At 42.1% G+C, this 19,430-nt stretch overlaps 1 protein-coding gene across 1 annotated transcript in view; it reads right to left on the bottom strand.

The window, feature by feature from the left end:
- Positions 1 to 19,430, bottom strand: part of DOCK2 (dedicator of cytokinesis 2) — a 966,148-nt gene that overhangs the window by 222,399 nt on the left and 724,319 nt on the right. The window contains exons 31-32 of the mRNA XM_088465050.1: positions 2,682 to 2,782; positions 1,398 to 1,456 (exon numbers count right to left, since the gene is read on the bottom strand). Coding sequence (XP_088321176.1) covers positions 1,398 to 1,456; positions 2,682 to 2,782 — 160 coding nt within the window. The remainder of the gene's footprint in view (positions 1 to 1,397; positions 1,457 to 2,681; positions 2,783 to 19,430) is intronic.

Below are 19,430 nucleotides of genomic sequence, written 5' to 3' on the forward strand. Positions count from 1 at the left end.
GAGTGGGGCCACGATTTGCCTAATAAGCGCATATCGCTACCCACTTCACCCGTGGTTTGTGTCCAGGAGACTTGCCCAAACTTCTGAGCATCCGGGAGAGCCACCTGAGATTCAGAAGTCTCACGGAGACTTCTGAATCTCAGGAGAGTAGGCAAGTATGCATAAACTCAACCTAAATTATGTTCTAGAGCAATTACATTAAGCTTTCATTCTAAGACACTAGTCACATTGCATATCTCTGTCCTCTAGAAAGCTCCCAACTTGTGCTGTTTTAATATATTCTCTATGAGGACAGAAGCAAGGTTATTTACTGTTCTTAAAAAGGGTGTTTCTCTTGCAGTTTAAAATAGATTTGAACAAAATAAAGTTAGTCAAGCACAGAAGTTTATTCATGACAGTGGAATAGCTAATCAGGTTGTGCTATCATTTTTTGGCATTCGTTACTGTTGTAATCCTCCTGCAGCATTACTACTGGGGCCTCTGGCTCCCAGCACTTAGAGTGATGGAAGGGATGCCTGCAGGCTGATGTATATAACGTTTGTCAGCTTTCTGCAGGCACATTATTTTATGTTTTTGGTAATGTTGTACATTGCAGAAAATCTGACAATGTGTTGTCAGATGGCTTCACAGAACTGTTATAATAGAGAAATTTTGAAATAGAATCTTAGCAGAAGTACAGTATAAGTCAGCTTGGTCAGGAAAATCAGAAATTGCTGAAATCTCCCTACAAGAAGGATGCTGTTTTACAAATGAGAGTGGCTGGATGTAACAATCAGCAGAATCTCGTATACAGTAGCTGTGTGCTGATATTTAGGTAAATCAGACACAATTTGCTCTGTATCCGGTACACACAGGCCGTAACTAGGGTAGTGCGACCAGTGCCATGGCACAGGGCACCGCAGAGCAGGGGGCGCTGTTTGGGCCTGTCAATTTTCCTGTTTATTATCATTCTCACTTGTAGCTTCCTCTTCTTTTATCCCCAGCATCTCCTTGTCTCCCCTATCTCTTCCCTGGCCCTTCCCCATGAGGAAATGGCCCTTTTTCAGGTGCACGGGGGGGCGCCAATGTTCTTTCTGACACAGGGCCCATAAAGTCTAGTTACATCTCTGGGTACACTGTTTACCCAGAGATGTAACTGGACTTTGTGGTGCCCTGTGCCATACACATACAGTTCTCTCACAGGCATAATGGGAAAGCAGACCTGTATAGTTACATGTCATTTGGACAAAGTAGTCAGACGGCATGGTAACCTCACCAGTTTATGGGGAAACGGCAATGCATGCCTATATTACCGCTGCATCTTACGGTCTTGCTGTTAGCTTTTATCTGTTTGGCTTAGGTACTGTACACAGCATTTTGGCAAATACATTAAACTCTCTATTGATCGATATACTTACCAAGCTTGTACCACATGTCACGAATTGCAAAGCCTATTAAGCATCTCATATCTTCATACCTATATAGAAAATATACATTTTACAATTTATTTAATGGGAAAAGGCACAAAAATGCTATAAACCATAATGTACTGATCTGATTCCATTAACTACAAACTGATGATGTGCAATATCACTTTAAATGTACGATGGTAACCATATTAAAAGAAAAGAAAAAAGATTGAACAAACCATTTTACTAGGGATTAGGAATTGTGTCAATATGGTTCAACATTTAAGGAAATAAATACATGAATAACAGAAAGTAAAAGGAATCTATCATATAATCTCCTAGAGCATTTGTCTAACTGCAGCGAGGCCTCACACTTTCCCTCCCCTCACAGCTCCAGCCAGACTTCCAGACACAGCCTCACTTCTGTCTCCCAGGACATTACTGTTCCTTCCTGACAGCACCTCAACACCTGCTGTGGTCCCCCCCCCCCATGGGAACGTGGTCTGCCAGTGAGGGAATGGGTGTGTCGGCTGCAGGTACTGACAGGAGGGAACATTCCAGTCCTAACAGAGTCCACCCATGCCCAAGAAAGGGGGGAAGGGTTGGGAACAGAGATAAGAGACAGGGAGATAGGGGGTGATGGGGACAGAGATGAGAGACAGAGATGTGGGGGAGTGAGGGGAACAGAGATAAAAGACAGGGGTGGTGAGGGAGACAGAGATGAGAGATTGGGAGATGGGAAGGGTAAGTGGGAAAGAGATGAGAGCCAGGGAGAAGAGGAGGTAGTGGCAAAAAGATAACGTACGAGGGGTAGGTTAGGGAGACAGAAATGAGAGGCAGGGAGATGGGGGTGAGGAGGCACATAGATGAGATATGGGGAGACGAGGTGTGAGGGGGACAGAAATAAGAGACAGGAAGACGGCGGCAGGCGGGGTGGGTTGGGTTTTAGAAATGAAAGGCAGGAAGACAGAGATGGGAGACATGGGAAAAAAACACCTGCAATGCCGGGTATAATAATTGTGTCCTGGTGTATTATTTTTAATCAAGGACCATCAAATTGAGTTTTAAAGTTATTTTAGTCTCCAAAAATTGTTCCAATTTCCAATTTCTTTAATTTAATAATATTTAAACTGTTTCAAAACACAGTGCCTAAAGCGCAAATGTGCTATTACCCATGGCAGTTTCACTGGTCAGTATGAGTTACAGCGCATAGACGCGGCATCTTGTTATTAAATAGGCCCCAATGTTGTCACATCAATATCGTCATGTTTCATGGAAGAAAACAACACCTACTTGTCCACAATTTCATTGCGCTTGTCGTGAGAGAAATTCTCAAGCTGTAGAGAATCTTGAGTGATGAAGCCCACAGCCAGATGAAAATAGTTATTCCAGAGCTGTAAATTGCAAAAACACAAAAGTATACAATGTTATTAGCAGGAAGAGATGAGCTCTGAATAATTTATACAGAGTCAGGAACTTGGTGAAATGAGTTGTTTTTGTTTCATATCTTGAGAACTAAAATGTTGCTCAGCAAATATTTCTTCTCAAGTAAGTAATCAATAGTAATATTTAGGGTTGTTAAAAAGTAGATCATTGTTTGATATTGTTGACCTTTAATTTTTCATTTGTTTTGCAGCATAAATGTCAAAGTTATGAGATCCAGTGATTACTAGATAATAAGATGTCATCAATTGTACTAATAGGGTTATGTACAAAACACACTTTAGTTATAAATAAAAGATAATAATAATAGTTTCCAATGCTGCAAACCATGTAGAAAAGGGGTGGGGTACTGCAAGTTTGGACCGGGCAGGACTAAGGGCTAGACCTGAAAATGATCGAAGGCCTTTTTTTGTGAAGCAGAGAAGCTCTGACTAGGGATGGGCATTGATTTCTAATAGTCAGAAAGGCCGGCGGTTCAAATCCCGACAGCGGCAGCCCAACAAGGGTGAAGATCCCGATCGTACCTAAGGTAAGTATCGCTAACCTAATTCCCCCCCTAACCCTCCCTTAGGGGTGCCTAACCCTAACCTCCCCCCAAGTGCCTAATCCCCCCTCTTAGTGCCTAAACCTAACCCCACCTTCCCGCAGCCTAAACCTAAGTCTCCCGGGGGGGTGCCTAACCCTAACCCCCCCTTCCCCTAGCCTAAACCTAACCCTCCCGTGGGGGTACCTAACCCTAAGTCTCCCCGGGAGCCCTAAACCTAACCCTCCCCCCCCCCGCGCGGCTGTCCTCGCCCGGCTTACCTTCATTCGGTATGCTGGGCGTCCGTCTTCCGGCGTATGGTTAATGACAGGTGTCGAATTTTCGACGCTTGTTATTAGTACCACGCCGGGATTAGAAAGTCTGGAAGCCGGCGGTCGGCATTTAGACCGTCGGCTTCCAGTCTAAATCCCATCAGAAACCATCAATATTTTGCATAGTGCGTTGTGGTATCCTATATGATACATTCCGGGTGATAAATCGGGTGGATCGACTCCAACTTTCCTGCATCTGTCTGGGACTATCCTAGCACCAAGAACTTGGGCTCTCTCAGTCTCTCAGAGAATGTCAGAGCAGCAACACCAGACAGATTGCGACTGTGCATGTGCAATATCGCAAATTGATAATTTGGGATCCGGTTACATAGTCAACAGTGACCCTGTCGGCATCCTCAGAATGTTTGCATGTACACAATGTCAACAGCTGAAATGTCGCCATGTGTAATGTTTACATTCTCAGAATGCCAACAGTTATGGTTATGCATTGCCGGGATGGTTTGGGTTAGGCTACAGGATGATATTAAGCTTAGGCTGTAGGGGAGGGAGGGGGTTCGGTACAAGGGGGGATGATTAGGGAATTGGGATAGAGCAGGTATACTTACCGGAATGCCTGCCCATCAGATCGCTCTGACGGTCACAGGATTTTGAAGACACTGGAACTGCAGCAGCTACAGGGACCAGGTAGGTGACTACTGGACCAACAGGGACATTAGGTTGACATTCTATAATGTCGACATGTCATCAGTGTAGACATGACGAATGTCGACATGGCCACTGTTGACATTTCGACCATGTCATCATTCTCATGTCAACCTGATGCATGTCAACATGATTAATGATGACCTAAAATATCACACCCATAAACTGGACATATCAATATTCTTCTGAATCGATTAATGTAAGTCAATCCCATATTGATTTGGAATATTGGCACAGTAGCAGCGATGGGCCATTGCTAGCTGTGGCCAGTGCTGTGTGGGTGTGGCCAGTGCCATGTGGGCCTGTACATCCCATACACTATCAGCACCAATGTCTCCCTAATTACATAAAAGTATAATTTTTTTAACATTTTGTGAGGAAAAGGGAAATACTTATGATTTATGGCTGAACGTGTGCCTAGCTGGGTGGCTGGTCTACCTCATGCTGTCATGATGATGGGCTTGTTTTTAAAGGGAGGCCTGGAGCTGTAGTCCCATATGCCCCATTGTTCACCTTGCCCTGCATTTATGAGGTATTCGCTGGCTGTAAACTGTCCTCTAACAAACTCCCTGTATTTATATATCCTCTGGGAAATTTGTTATCGAATCTCAGTCTATACTTTGAATGAAATATCTAATAGACCAGGCAGCAGTAGTTTATATTTCATTTGCATTTATAGGTGGAATTCTACAAATGTAATAAAAAACTGAAAAGCCTACAAATGTGACACATGTAATGAAGACAGTCCCGTGTCATTTTACACGCATGGCTAAGGGGCAGATGCATGAAGCCTCCTAAAGAGTGGAGGAGAGGACAAGTGGAGAAGTTGTTCAGAGCAATCAGTCAGCATTTATCAAGTACATTCCATAAAATGATAGGTAGAAGCTGATTGGTTCCCATGGGTAAGCTCTCCACATGTCCTCTTCTCCACACTCTAGGAAACTTGATACATCTCCTCTAAATTTCAATCTGGGTCCACACATGGTGGCACCAAGTGTTGCCATTGCGCACATCCCAGAAAGATGTTGTGCACTTACATACATGATAGAGGGCCTGATTTAGAAATGAACGTAGTAGCACAGTAGCTGTGTCATTGGGCGCAGCTACTGTGCTAAGATCTGATAATGCTGCTGGAGGCGTCTTATGTAAATAGACACCTTCTGCTGTCTTAGGTGATCTGTTGCTACGTTCAAAGACGCAACATCGGATCACTTGCATGAACATCGACCATCTGAGAAACCCTCAGGTTACTCAGGATCGCCGGACTGTTCACACTTCCGGGGCCAGTAAAACTGTGATGGAAGACGCAGACACAGGACTCAGCACTCAAAGAAAAGGGGCCCGACATGCCCCTATTTTCGGTAATGTAGCCCAGCACCACCTTGTCCCACCCCCAACTGTCAGCAGCGTGTTAATCATGTTGTGGCTTAGGGGCACTGCAACCGTAGTCTCAGGGGTAGACCTGCACATGCGCAGTAGAGATACTGTGCAGATTTCTAAGCATCAGAGATGTACATATAAAATGCAGGGTTTACCTACAACTCTGAATTATGCCCAGAAATGGTTAATAAATATAAGATTAAAGATGCTGTGCCCCCACATATTTTGAGAATAGTTAATTTCTTTTTTACTGCATTATTATATATGTGCTCTATAGAGGGTACTGGAAAACGTGTTACGTGTTATAAATTAAAAGAATGACATACTAATGTATCAGTTTTCCATTATTTCACATACTGCACAATATTTCCAGACTTGGCCTGATTCAGAGTTGTACGCTATGCACACAGCAGCTGCGTCTGTGTGTCAATATGCTAATGATGTAGGAGGCGTCTGAGGAGAAAAGACGCCTACTGCCGGCAGCGCAGATCCGAGTGCTGCATCCGAAGACACAGCATCGGATCACCATCATGACCATCGGTCGCGATGGTTGCTGCATTGTCCATCTGAGTAAGCCTAAGGCTACTCAGCTTGGCCGTCTCATCTGAGGCTAGTAATTCTGCGTCTTAAGACGCAGACACTGGCCTCGGCACTCCCAGTAAACGGGGATGACTTGTCCCTGGTTTCGGGTACACTGGCCAGCGCCGCCCCACCCCAGGAAGGGAGGTGGGCGGCTTAAGGGGCACTGCTTGAGATGACGCTGGACCCGTTCTGCACATTCGCAGTGCACCCACTATCGGATTGAATCAGGCAGGGGGCACGGCCACCCAATACATGGCACCTCTTCCTGGCAACTGAGAAGCCACCATACACTAGTGGAGAGCTCCGTGTCAGACCATCAGCTGCTACCTCCGTCTATCTATAGCCTGACCCTACTCATTGGTGTTGCTGTTCCACAGCAGCTTCTTTGTCAGTGTGACACGTCCGGTGCCCCCCCCCCCACCCACAACTCTCTGTCTCACTCCTCCATACAGTGTCAGCGGCTGTGACAGAGGGGCACCAAATAAGAAGTTCCCTCCAGGCTTATGGGATGAACTTACGCCACTGAGTCCACCCACCATCGGACTTGCACGCAAACCATCGGGTTTACGTACAAGTCTGAATCAGTCCGTTATTTAGTAGAATAATTACATGATGTATTACTTATATGTGTATGTGCTAGACATGAGAACACTGTCGCAGAAATCATTTTTGTTTCTATCAATGTGTATTAAAATGCTCCATTGACACCATATACAAATATTCAGCATTTCTCTGCTATCCAGCTTTCAAGTCGGCTAAGACATTATTTGATAAGCAAGTTTAATTGATCATATAACATTCTGCCTATTACTGAAAATGTCTAGTCACTATAGGCATTGGCTCCATTTCTAACAACAGCTGCAAAAAAATGATGATGTGGAGTGCAGATCTGCAAACTTGTACGTCCCCGGGCCCAATAATGTCTTTCTATTAGGTACTCTGTACAAGTCATAACTGTGCTCCATCAAAGAATAGTTCAACTGCCATCCCTCATCATTTCCAACAAAGGTTATTACCATACCAGTACAGTGGAAACTGCACAATTAGAAAAAGAAGAAACTGGCAACCTAAATAGTTATGAAGCATAAATAAAATTCTAGAACACACAGTTAAATATTACAACCCATGGGACTGTAATATATAGTTTCAAGTCAGGGTTGTTGCTGGGGAAGGACAGGAATGGTTGGGTGCGACCTATTCATTTCACACATCCTGATGCAGCCATGACCATAGTAATGCTTCCAAAAGGGTTGGGTACGAAATCCAAATGGTCAGGATGGTGACGATCAGAATCCCAACAAATTTGAAATAAGATTTTAAACTCTTACCCTAACCCTCCCTCTAACCCTAACCCACCGCTCCCGCAGCCTAACTCTAACCCACCTCTCTCGCCAGGGACATGCAGTCAGGGTAGGCAGGAGAGGCAGAGCGTCCCCTGTCATACTCCTGAGATTTGATATAAATATTTTTAGAATAATACGAATAAGATATTTATAACTTATAAACATCTTCTCTGTTTATTGTAATTATTTTTATAGTTAACGCTCACTAGCTTTGTGGAGCTCCCTGGGACTGCAGGGAGACAAGAGATGAGGCAGAACTAGCTCAGCCTCACTTCTGTATAGTCAGACACTACTTGCAGAGCTGGGGGCGGGGCCACACGACATGCAGTAAGCTGCACAGAAAGAGAGCTAATAGAGGCGTGCCACGAACACTGACGGAAACCTTGGATGTGTCATGTGACCAGGAAGTGCACTGTAGTAGAAGGTAAAGTGATGCAGGTGGGAGAATCAATGAACACTGAAGATTAGTGTAGTGAGGGAAGAGGTTCAGTGAGTAGGGGGGGAGACAGGCTTCCAGCATTCAGACCCATCTCCATGTGTGCCTCCCCAGCCATTGACCTCACCGCACGTCACTGTCTCACGCAGCCTAACTCTAACCATCCCATTCCGCAACCTAGCCCTAACACTCCCCTCCCACAGCCTAACCCTCCCCCTAGTGCCTAAACCTAACCCTAATACTTATGATCGGGATCTGTCGGGATAGTGACAGTCAGGATCAGAGGTGGATCTATTGTGAAACTAATGAAGCTTAAGCTTCAGGGCACCTGACCCCGGAAGGCTCTGAAGCAATTTGTTTTTGAATGAGTGAATTTTTCAACAAAATCAATGTAGTTTTTTTAAGTGTGTGTTATTAAAATAAGGTTATTTTAGTGATAGAATCATAAGCCAATGGATTGCAGCACTTAATATTGACCTTAGAATATGCTTTACATTAGTGCATGTAGGGGGGCGTTTCTGAGTACACAGAAATCCCCTTGATCAGTACTGGCCAGCAGACACTCTGTCTACAGCACTAACCAGAGGATGGCTTTTAAGTCCGGGCACAGAATAGAGAGCCACTTTCAGTGTCACTGCTGAGTGCAGTACTGCCAGGTGCCACTAGATGCTCCCATCTCAATTTGTGCTGTCCCATCTGTCAGAAATCAGCCCTGCAGTGCTGACCACAAACTGAAAGCTGACCTAACTGAGGGATGGCATGCATTTAAGAGGCGGGAGCATGCAGCATGGGGGAGAGATCACACTCAGGAGGAGCAATAGCTGGGATGCTACAGATGAAGTGAGTAAGTTTTGGTTTTGTATGTGATCTATCTACAGTACAGTTTCTTTCTCTCTCTCTGGGGGGGTTTCTCTATCTATCTATCTATTTATCTATATATCTATTTACAGTCAGTCTCTCACTCACTAGGGAGTTTCCACATCTGTCTATCTATCTATCTATCTATCTATCTATCTACAGTCTCTCCCTCTCTCACAGGGGGATTTCTACATCTATCTATCTGTCTACAGAGTCTCACTCTCTGGGGGGAATTTTCTACATCTATCAATCTATCTAACTACCTATCTACAGTGTCTCACTCTCTGGGGGGTTACGACATATATCTACCTATCTACAGTCTCTCACTCTCTAGGGGGTTTCTGCATCTACTGTATCTATCTAGTTAACTAAAGTCAGTCACTTTCTGGTGGGTTTCTATATCTATCTATCTATCTATCTATCTATCTATCTACAGCATCTCACTCTCTGGGGGGTTTCTGCATCTATCTATCTACAGTCTCTCACTCTCTGGGGGGTTTATACATCTATCTATCTATCTATCTATCTATCTATCTACAGTCTCTCACTCTCTGGAGGGTTTGTACATCTCTGCCGTTTGGACCTCAAGATCCTTGCAAGGGCATCAAGGCTCTTTGGACCTTGTTGTATGTTGCCCAATTGTTGCTGGTTGCAAAGGGGCCCCTAGCAGTCCAAGATTCAGGGCCCAAAAAATATAGATACGCCACTGGTCAGGATGGTATTGTGACAATCAGCATCCTGACGATCGGGATCATTACTACATCCCACTAAGGGTTATGGATCTCCCGAAACACTGTAACTGGCAGCATGTGAAGGTGTCAGCTGCAGCTCCTTAAACCTGTTTAGGTTAGAAACACTTTCAAGGGAGAAAGGAGCACCACTTCCGAGGGGAAGCAGTAAGTTAAGAAGAAAAGGATCTGGGGAAACCAGAAAAGACTCTATTGGGCAGCACTCTAATAGCAATTAAGTACAAATCCAGTTAAAAACATAACTTTTATTGTAAACTGCCAAACGAAAAATAAAATAGACTCACAAACACAAATATAGACATTATAAAAAGGTGATTAAGTGTAGGTATAAACAATTAAAGATATGTTTTAACTGGATCTGTATTTAATTGATATTAGAGTGCTCCCCAATAGGGTCTTTACTAGTTTCCCAAGATCCTTTCCTTGTTAATATAAACACTCTGAGCAACACCACCACAATCCTAGAAATGAGTAATAAATTATCACTATATTTACTGACTTAAATGGGAAACAAGTGGATATAACATTACTGTTTACTATATAAACTTGAGTAGATCTAGATCCCATGCAGTGATACCTTCCCCCATCCTTTCCCTATATCCTGAATTGTACTGGTAAGCGGTAAGTTGTCTGGGATGACAACGGAGCTTCTGTCAGATACATTAGGCAGATAATATTTTACCCTAAGTACAAGTCCAACTAGGAGTCAGCCAAAAGGGCCATGACTGCAGGTACATGTCACGCCATGTTCACTGAGGTCATAAGGCAGTTTGGGGTTTGTAATGGCTAAAGCTGGGTACACACCTAAAGATTTTCTGTCCAACCATCTAACTAGTTGATTGGTTGGAATGACAATCTGGTAACTTATGGATTTAACTGATGATCAGCAATTTGCTCCTAAATGCCAGAAAACAGATGAAAATGGTCGTCAGACAAGTTTGTTAAAACAGTTTTTGTCCATTTTCCGGCGTTTGGGAGCATATTGCTGTTTGTCATTTGCTTTCATACCTTACCAGGTTTCCATTCCAACCAATCAACTAGTTGGATTGTTGGACAGAAAATCTTTAGGTGTATACCCAGCCTAAGAGGCTGTTAACAGGTCTGATAAGGTGATAATAGTGTGAACCAGGGAGGAGGACATGACCAGGTAAGAGGAGAGAGGGAAGGAGATGAGCAGCGCATGGTTGGCAGGGACGGCAGATAAAAGCCATTGACGCACTTCTCCCTCTTTCCAGACGATCACAAGGAATAAACCCTATTCAGACCCAACCCCACTTCCCCCCCTTCCCCTCCCAGCTAATATAGTTAGGAAGAAAGAATTGACATGTGTGTATGTGTTTAATTTTAATATTCTCATGTTGCTACATTTCTATAAAAATAAATAAATATACTTGTGTGAGCATTTATAGACACCCACTGACAAACTCCCATAGTGACAAATCGCGTTTGGGCGGTGTTGGCATATGGACTAGACCAGTGGTCTCCAACCTTAATTGGGGTGAGAGCGACTTAAGAAAAATTAGACGTTTTGAAGAGCCACATTTTATTTTCCAAAGCTAAAATCTGGCTAATAACCACATTTGTCATAGAAAAACTACAATGCATTTATTAATACAGTGATAAAGGGGTCTTTGTACTAAGCTTTGTGGTCAGCGGGGAGCAGGGTGCTGCCGGTTGGTTTGTGCAGGCAGAACACAGTGGATTGCCAGGTTCCATACCCCGTTTCAAAGTGCCCAATCTGTACCTCTGATGCCTGTTGATAGATTATGCAGGTGGGACAGTGGATGGCCTGGTCCCACACTCCCACCAAACAAGTGCCTATCAGCGTTCTCTTAATGCGGTCAGCAGCAAGCCTGCTGGCAGTCTCTCGTGTACTGGTGCCGCGCTGCGTGGCTTGCGCGCCATCAGGTTAATGACATAAGGTGAGCTGCCCTGCTGTGCTACCGCCGTTGCCGTAAAGCGAGCTACCCAGATTGCGGGTGCAAGCTACCAGTAGTTCGCAAGCAACGGGTTGGCGACCGAGGGACTAGATAAAGTAGTGATGTCACATGAATGAACTGAAACTGAGGTGTGGAACACACACGGTGGCAGTGGTGTTCATAGCCTGGAGTTTGTAGTCCAGCCGGGGAGCAGTGTTCTATATCACCACTTGCGAGAGCTGCTGTACCAGGCTTTGTGATATACTGAGTATTTTATTGATGTATGTGTTGAATTGACTTTTTAATGAAATATAAAGTTTTTATATACTTCATTATTGTGCACCCCTATTTCTTATTTCCTTAAATATACAGAATTGCCCAGCTGGGTGAGGTTATACAAAAAGGTAAGCTGCATGAAAAGTGTTCATTAAGGACCACGATATGGACTAAACATGTGAGATTTAAACTGAGAAGTGAAATTAGAAAAAAAACATAATGAAAATATAAACGGTTATATGATTAGAGAAAAAGTGTACAAACATCTGTGTATAGACAGTTGTTGCAAATATGCTCATTGATTGTCCACGGCTGAAGTAAGCCCCACTCCCTCCTGGTACTGCCTGTCACCTCCAGGGATGCCAAGAGAAATTCTGGGCCCGGCTACAGCAACATCGTGTGGGACCACAGCATGTTGGGCATGGCAGTACCCGTTTGTGGGTGGGTCTAGCATGTGAGATGCACCCACTCACAGGAGCATGGCATAGCACCCAGCAGCTGGGACTAAAGTAGTCACTACTGTATGGCGGGACAGTCCCATAATAGCTGCATTTTTAGCAGGATATACTGTATTTACATGCTAAAATGCAAGACACAAAAATTATAGTGCTACAACTTTATTTTGTACATCTCTCAAATAAATAACACATAAATAAAATCTATTTTCTGTCATAAAGATAGATGAATGAAGGACTTAATTTTGACATAACATCAGGTCATCTTAAACACACACATTCCGTAGCACATATCCTAACCCACTGCTCCATGCTCCTTCCTCACTTTCTACCCCATCTGTGTCGCCCCTGTTGTCTGCCCCTCCCCTTTAGAATATAAGCTCTCAAGAGCAGGGCCCTCGTCCCTCATGTGCTTCTCCTTTCCCTACTTATAGTTTCATTTACTCTTAACTCAATAATTGGCACCTAACACCTGGGTGCTGAGGCCCTGCTGCTTGTGTTATGCAGATATGTTTATAAACCATATCCTTGTCCTGCATTGTTTTGTATTACTATTAACTGTTTTTCTTGTGTGCTCATTTATGTACTGTGTAAGGCGCTGTGGAACCTTTGTGGCGCCATATAAATAAAGGATATTAATAATAAAGTAGGGCTGAATGTATTGGCTGGACCATCCTGGAGTTTCAGTTACTAAACTCTGGACTGGATTTATTACCAGAATGGGAGGATAGCCAATTGATAGTCACAATTAACATGTTTGAAAAGATAGGGAGACAGGGGTAATTTAAAATGTAATTTACTATGAGTAAAACAAATATTATCTGGATAACCAATTAGTTGTTGCTATTTAGAATATTACATTTTTGCTTACCTTTATTTTGATTTCTAATTTTACAATGGAACAATGTCAAATATGAGCATAATACATTTAGTCCACAAAATAATCAGTTTTCTGTTTCGTTATGATTTAGTATCTCAAATTAAACTATTTTATACGTCAACATTGCAGCAATCTGTACCTGGCTTTAGAATTAGAACTACTGTATGCAGTTGCTGGTGTCTGATTTTTCTATTTGTGATATAAAATGGTCAAATTCCAAAATGAATTATTTTACTGTAATAAATCTATTATTCATTTTTCAATTTTGCAACAGTCTCTTTTTAAGATGAATAAGTATTCTATTCCCATTTAGGTTTATCTTCTTGAAATGTACTGTATTGGCTCTTGATCTGGGTTCTCACAGAAGAGGGAGTCATATATCTGCTTTTGAACGGAATGAAAAACAAACTCTCTGACAGAGTAATTTGTACAAGTGGAAATGTGAGCTTAATAATGTATTTTTCACATATACCAAAAAAATATTGTGAGCAAAGTTGATTTGTTTTATTTTTAGATAATTTTCATGTTTTGAAACATGTTATAGAAATTTATATTACTTTGCACTATATGTTATCAAACACGGCAGGCATATATAGTGTCAGAAATACCATCAGGATATATACAACATACATACCAGGTCATTTATACGTTTTGTGTCAAGCACTAACGTTTACATATAAGCTGAGTGACATTACATAAAGCTGTTTATGATTTATGCCAGTAATGGGATAAGCGGTCAAAGCTAATAAATCTCAGTATTCTTCCTGTCACTGAAGGAGTGATACTACAGACTTATTTATAGCATTGTAAAGTACACAAACGTTTGTTTTTGCATACAGTATTACAGGACAATGTGATGCCAGCAATGACTATAGAAACAGAAATATAGAATTTGACGTGAGATAAGAATCAGTTGGCCCATCTAGTCTGCCCCCTTTTTAATCTTATGGCAACCTCAACCCTTTATGACTTTTAGATCTTTGTATTGTGAAGCCAAATATGTGGTTGCGTAGATTTAAGTTACGACTTGTGTTTAGCAAATGGGATCCGGGGCCCATTAATAAGATCTGGGCAGATGAGTAGGGCCGTAAGCCCGTAACATGGCGCAAATGCGCCCTGTACCAGCCCCAACCCCTAAGTGCTCATCATGACGTAGCGCGCATGACATTGTGCAAAAAGGGCAGGATCAGCAGCAGCACCGGTAAGTGCTGACTGGGCGTCCTGAGGGCATCTGGTCAGCTGCACAGATTGCAATGTGCCTGTCAGGAGCATCCACAGGACGCTCTAGATGGCGCCGAACATATTTATTTTAGAGCTATACAAGCTGCCAAATTTGCTAAAACAGAGAAATAATACCAGGAACACTGCAGAAAAAAGAGGCGGTTGTCACAGGATGTAGTCATAAACCCGGCAAGTGGGATGCCGGCGCTTAGAAATCCCGGTGCCGGAATCCCGACACCTGTCAGAATCCTGGCACTGGCATTCCATCTGCTGGCATCCCGAAGGTAAGTAGTGGCGTTAGGGGGAGGTTCGGGTTAGGCACTAGGGGAGGGTTAGTGTTAGGCTCTGGGGGGGGGTTTAGGTTTAGGGTGTGGGGGGTGGTTAGATTTCTGCACTAGGGTGAGAAGTTAGGTTTAGGTGCCGAGAAGGGAGGGTTAGGTGTAGGGAGAGGGGAGTGGCTAGGATACCTACTGCCAGGTGATAGTATCCTAAACCTGTTGGTATGCCGGCGATGGGATTTTGACCACCAGGATCCCAAGCATCCCGTACCCAACCTGTTGTCCAGCTATAGATGGAGGGAATTGTGAATTGGGTAAGCATAAGAGAATGCGGAGTAAGGTCTAATTTTTTTTTGTGTGCAGACTGTTTTTATTGGAGAGTACTGACAAATGTGCAAACAACAAACACTCTGAACGAGCACGCATGGGTCTCTTAAATGATGGAGGAACATAATGGAGTAACAGGGAGATCGACAACATCAAGATATAGGACAAACGTAAAAACAAAGGCCACATGACTTATGATAAACAGTGTCAGAACAGCATATAAAATGGGAGAGAAAAATATAAAAAGAAGAACGGAAGGAGAGGGGTAGGGAACTATATTTTCTCAATGTACACAATGCACATGAAAAACTTAGGAATTTTCTCTCCCCTTCAATTTGTAGAAAAAAATGGAATGAGCAACAACGGATACGTATACAAACATTTGTCGTATAATATTCTACATTCTTATATAGTTACGTAATAAGACATGAAGCTTGCTAAAATTAAACAATTTCACCGTATAATAGGGCCTAACTCAAAGATGTACGCAAACCCGATGGATTACGTACATCTCCGATGGTGTGCAGATCCCTTTCTACAAGATCCTTTGCAGTGCCATGGACGCAGCAGCCCGACTGACAGGCTGCGGTCGCTTGGAGCGGTGACAGACAGCGTTGCAGAAAACAGGGCCATGTCCACCCCATTTTCTAGGTGTGTTGAAGCCAGTGGGTGCGTCCCTGGATCCAGCTTCACTAGCTTCAGCAGTGTGAATTCCCCGGTCATCTTGAGTAACCTGAGGGATACTCAGATATCCGATGTCCATGCAGATAATCTGACACAGTTTTGTTTTCAGATGTAGCAATGAATAGGAGAAGCTGGCAGTAGGCATCTATTTACACAAGACACCTCCTGGGGCATTAGCATATTATCACACAGTGGCTGCGTACAAGACACAGAGGCTGTGTGATATGTGTACATCTCTGAATAAGGCCCAATAGCTCCTTGTTTGAGTTGATCCATAGGAAGGCAAATTGTAATTTCAGTGGCGACATTGCCAATTTACCCTCATGCTTTCCGGGCTGTGATTGAAACCAACAAGTGAAAACAATTATAGTGATTTCCACTGGGATATTACTGTACGCTGCACTTGATACTCAGAATCATGACTTTTGAGATTTGTTACATTTCTTTGTAGGAAGGCTTAAATAATTGTCAGTTTAGAAGACAATTTGAATTTTACAGACTGGCTGATTAGCAAATCGACCTATAACTCACAAAAAACAGGGATGATGTGCTGACAATTATAATGTCAACACTGATCATGGTCCACTCCACATTCATCATGTAGATAGTGATGAAATGTTGACATTTTATAATGTTCGACCTATCATCCTTGGTGGTTCAGCAATAATTTGCCTGCTCCCGACGGCTGCAGCGAGTTCCGTGTGGCTTGCTGGTCCAGGTGGACATGTGACTTCCGGGTCACAGCTGTGATTCTCTGATTTTCCGGTGAGCATTTCTCCTCTATCCCTAACCCAAACTTGCCTATTTTTGTAGTTACCCCTCTGGAAGAAGCCCAGAGAGGAGATGCAGGTGGGCATTGATGGGGGTAGGGCCGGACTATTCTCGTCTTTAGGCCCCGCGCCTCGTGGCAAAATGCAGTGAATCGCACAAATTTGAATAGGGGGTGGACAAAATTATCTCTATGCACCGCCCTCTTCTCACAGACTTCTGATTCCCATTATTATTCTCCCCACTTCACCAGGATGTGGGCGGGATGCAGGAGATTACCTACTCTTCCAGGGTGCAGGGGAATACCCAAAAAATCGGGAGCCTCTATCAGGTTCCGGGACAGTAGACAAGTATGCCCTAACCCTAATTTATACCACCCCATCTAGTGCCTAACCCTAACACCCCCCACAGCCTACCTTTACCCTTCCTCCCGCTGCCTACCCCATTGTGGTGTTGACAGTATGAATTTTAACATTGTCATTGTCACCCTTTTGACTACAATCTATAACAAAGGTTTATATACAGTACACAATCATTGTATTCATTGCGCTCTACCTGAATACCTTTGATGTAATTCATGACTAGAACTTTAAATTTGGATACTTTTAATAAGTCTATTGAACTTTATACTTTAAAGGACAGCATTGCCTATTAGTTTGTGCAAATAATCAAGAAGAATAATGGCTTTGCAATTGTTTGTCAGCCTAGCTTACAGTTCCAATCGTTTTATTTCTTGGCATAGTAAATTAACAAAAAGCGCACAGGATGCCAAGTTTGTCTGCATTTCAATTAGTTTTCAATTTTGTGTGTCACTGGCAGTGCTGCACCCCTTGACAGCTCAAAGGCAAATTTGACAGGCAATCTAACATCCAATAAGGTATTCTAACATAAAACTATATCTAGTGTCAAACATTTGTATCACAATTTACAATTTGATGAAATATACAGAAGAGGAAAAACAAAAGGGTTAAGTAAAAATCCTTAAGGTGGTAAAGAAAGCAGCAAATCAGGTAATAAAAGCATCTCAGTTCAACACTGAGTAATTACAACAATAATAATCACTGCCAGATAGCAAGGACATTGTTTTTGTTCAAACTATCAGACCTATACAGAGATTCATTCCTACTGATACTTCCATTTGCTAACATCTACTGGCTAGTGGTGCCGACTAAAGACCCTACAAGTCTATTTACCAAGTTTCTAGACTTGAATTTCCAGAAGCAGATTCATTAAAGTATGGCAAATAAAAAACATCTACTAAAAAAAAAATTGTTCAAAAATAGAATTTTATTTTTGCAAAATTCAAAGTTTGGATAGAGATGAAGTGTAAAGAAATAAAGCAGTAACCAATCAGCTTCTAACTGTCATTTTACAGGCTGTGTTTCAAAAATGACAGTTTGGAGCTTATTGGTTGGTACTTTATCTCTCTCCGTGCTTTGATAAATTGCGTTAGACTGCTGTCAGTGTTTCATCCCTCTTCCTGTCTTTGCACTTGACATGACGTTAATTATACTAACCTTTTCACACAGGTTTCACTTACTACTAGCTGGTGAAGGGTAGTTTACACAATATAGGTCCAAAAACATATACCAGTGTTTACATTATCTGATGTAATAATTCTGTGTTACCTTGTGCACAGATGTTCATGTGCACAGAAAACAAATATGGCGTAGCATGCAAGCAGTGTGAACCATTTTTCCCGTTCCCTGCTTTACCATGTATTTTCTTAAACATTCTTATGTTTGGACAAGTTTATATGGGGAGAGCCAAGAAAAACTGTTCTAAAATAAACTGAAAATAGGGTAATGCAACATGATATTTTCTAAATTATAATGTTGATTTAGTTTTGTCTTATAATAGTAGCTCTTCAATGAATGCTGTATAATTTCAATAAAAATCTGTCCCACATCCTAATTCAATGACTTTGGTAAAGCCATAAACATGGCTAAATGCAGCATTGTGTTTTACAGGAGATTTATTATTATTATTATTATTATTATTATTATTATTATTATTATTATTATTATTCAGTTTACATATTACACATACTAACTGTCCCTCTTTATGAGTAACTGTCTTTACTGATCTTAGTAGATCTGTTTGGATAAACAATAAACATCTTTCAGCTCTGAACTGTGTCTTTATGTCTCCTTATTTTTTAGATGCCCGGGTTGACAGATTGACCTTGATTGTGAAATTATTACTATTGTTTTAAATAATTGTTGCTCAGTTTTAGTAGGTGAAGCGTGGAAAAAATGGAACATCACCATTAAGCATAACTAGAGATGGTCACATTCTAGAATTTGTGAGACAACCAAATTGAAGAATGCTCCTCATCTTTTGAACATCAGAACAGGTAACGCAGGATTCTTTTGAAAAAGTTATTACGTGTTAGAATGTTAAAATACAGTAGGTACCAGCTTCACAGGAAAAATAAGTGATTCATTGTAAATACAGTATATATACTTTTTAATGTCAGCCTATTCTGAACTCTTCTCTCTGCGATCACCAATAACCAGGCTAAATGTGTTCCTTAAATATAGCAGCCAATACAGAAACTTCAAAGACAAATTGATCTAAATTTTTTTAGACTAGGTTTACACAACAGACGTCTGAATATCATTGTTTATATTTATTTATTAACAGTTTCTTATACAGCGCAGCAAATTCCATTATACTTTACAATTTGAATCAACATTAACATATTACTGGGTTGTAAAAGACATACATACATAAAGACATACATACATACATACATAAGGGTAAGAGGGCCCTGCTCGCAAGCTTACAATCTATAGGGAAATAGGTGTTGATACACAAGGAGAGGTGCTACATATTGCAAATTGTTCCAGCCCGATTGCAGATGATCTTGGTGGGCTGTATAATCCAATGGAATGTTGGCCTAGGGTTAGAAGGATGTTAAAT

This window comes from Taudactylus pleione, unplaced genomic scaffold (assembly GCF_031769625.1).
Source record: "Taudactylus pleione unplaced genomic scaffold, aTauple2 ptg001827l, whole genome shotgun sequence".
In the NCBI taxonomy this organism is placed as follows: Eukaryota; Metazoa; Chordata; class Amphibia; order Anura; family Myobatrachidae; genus Taudactylus; species Taudactylus pleione.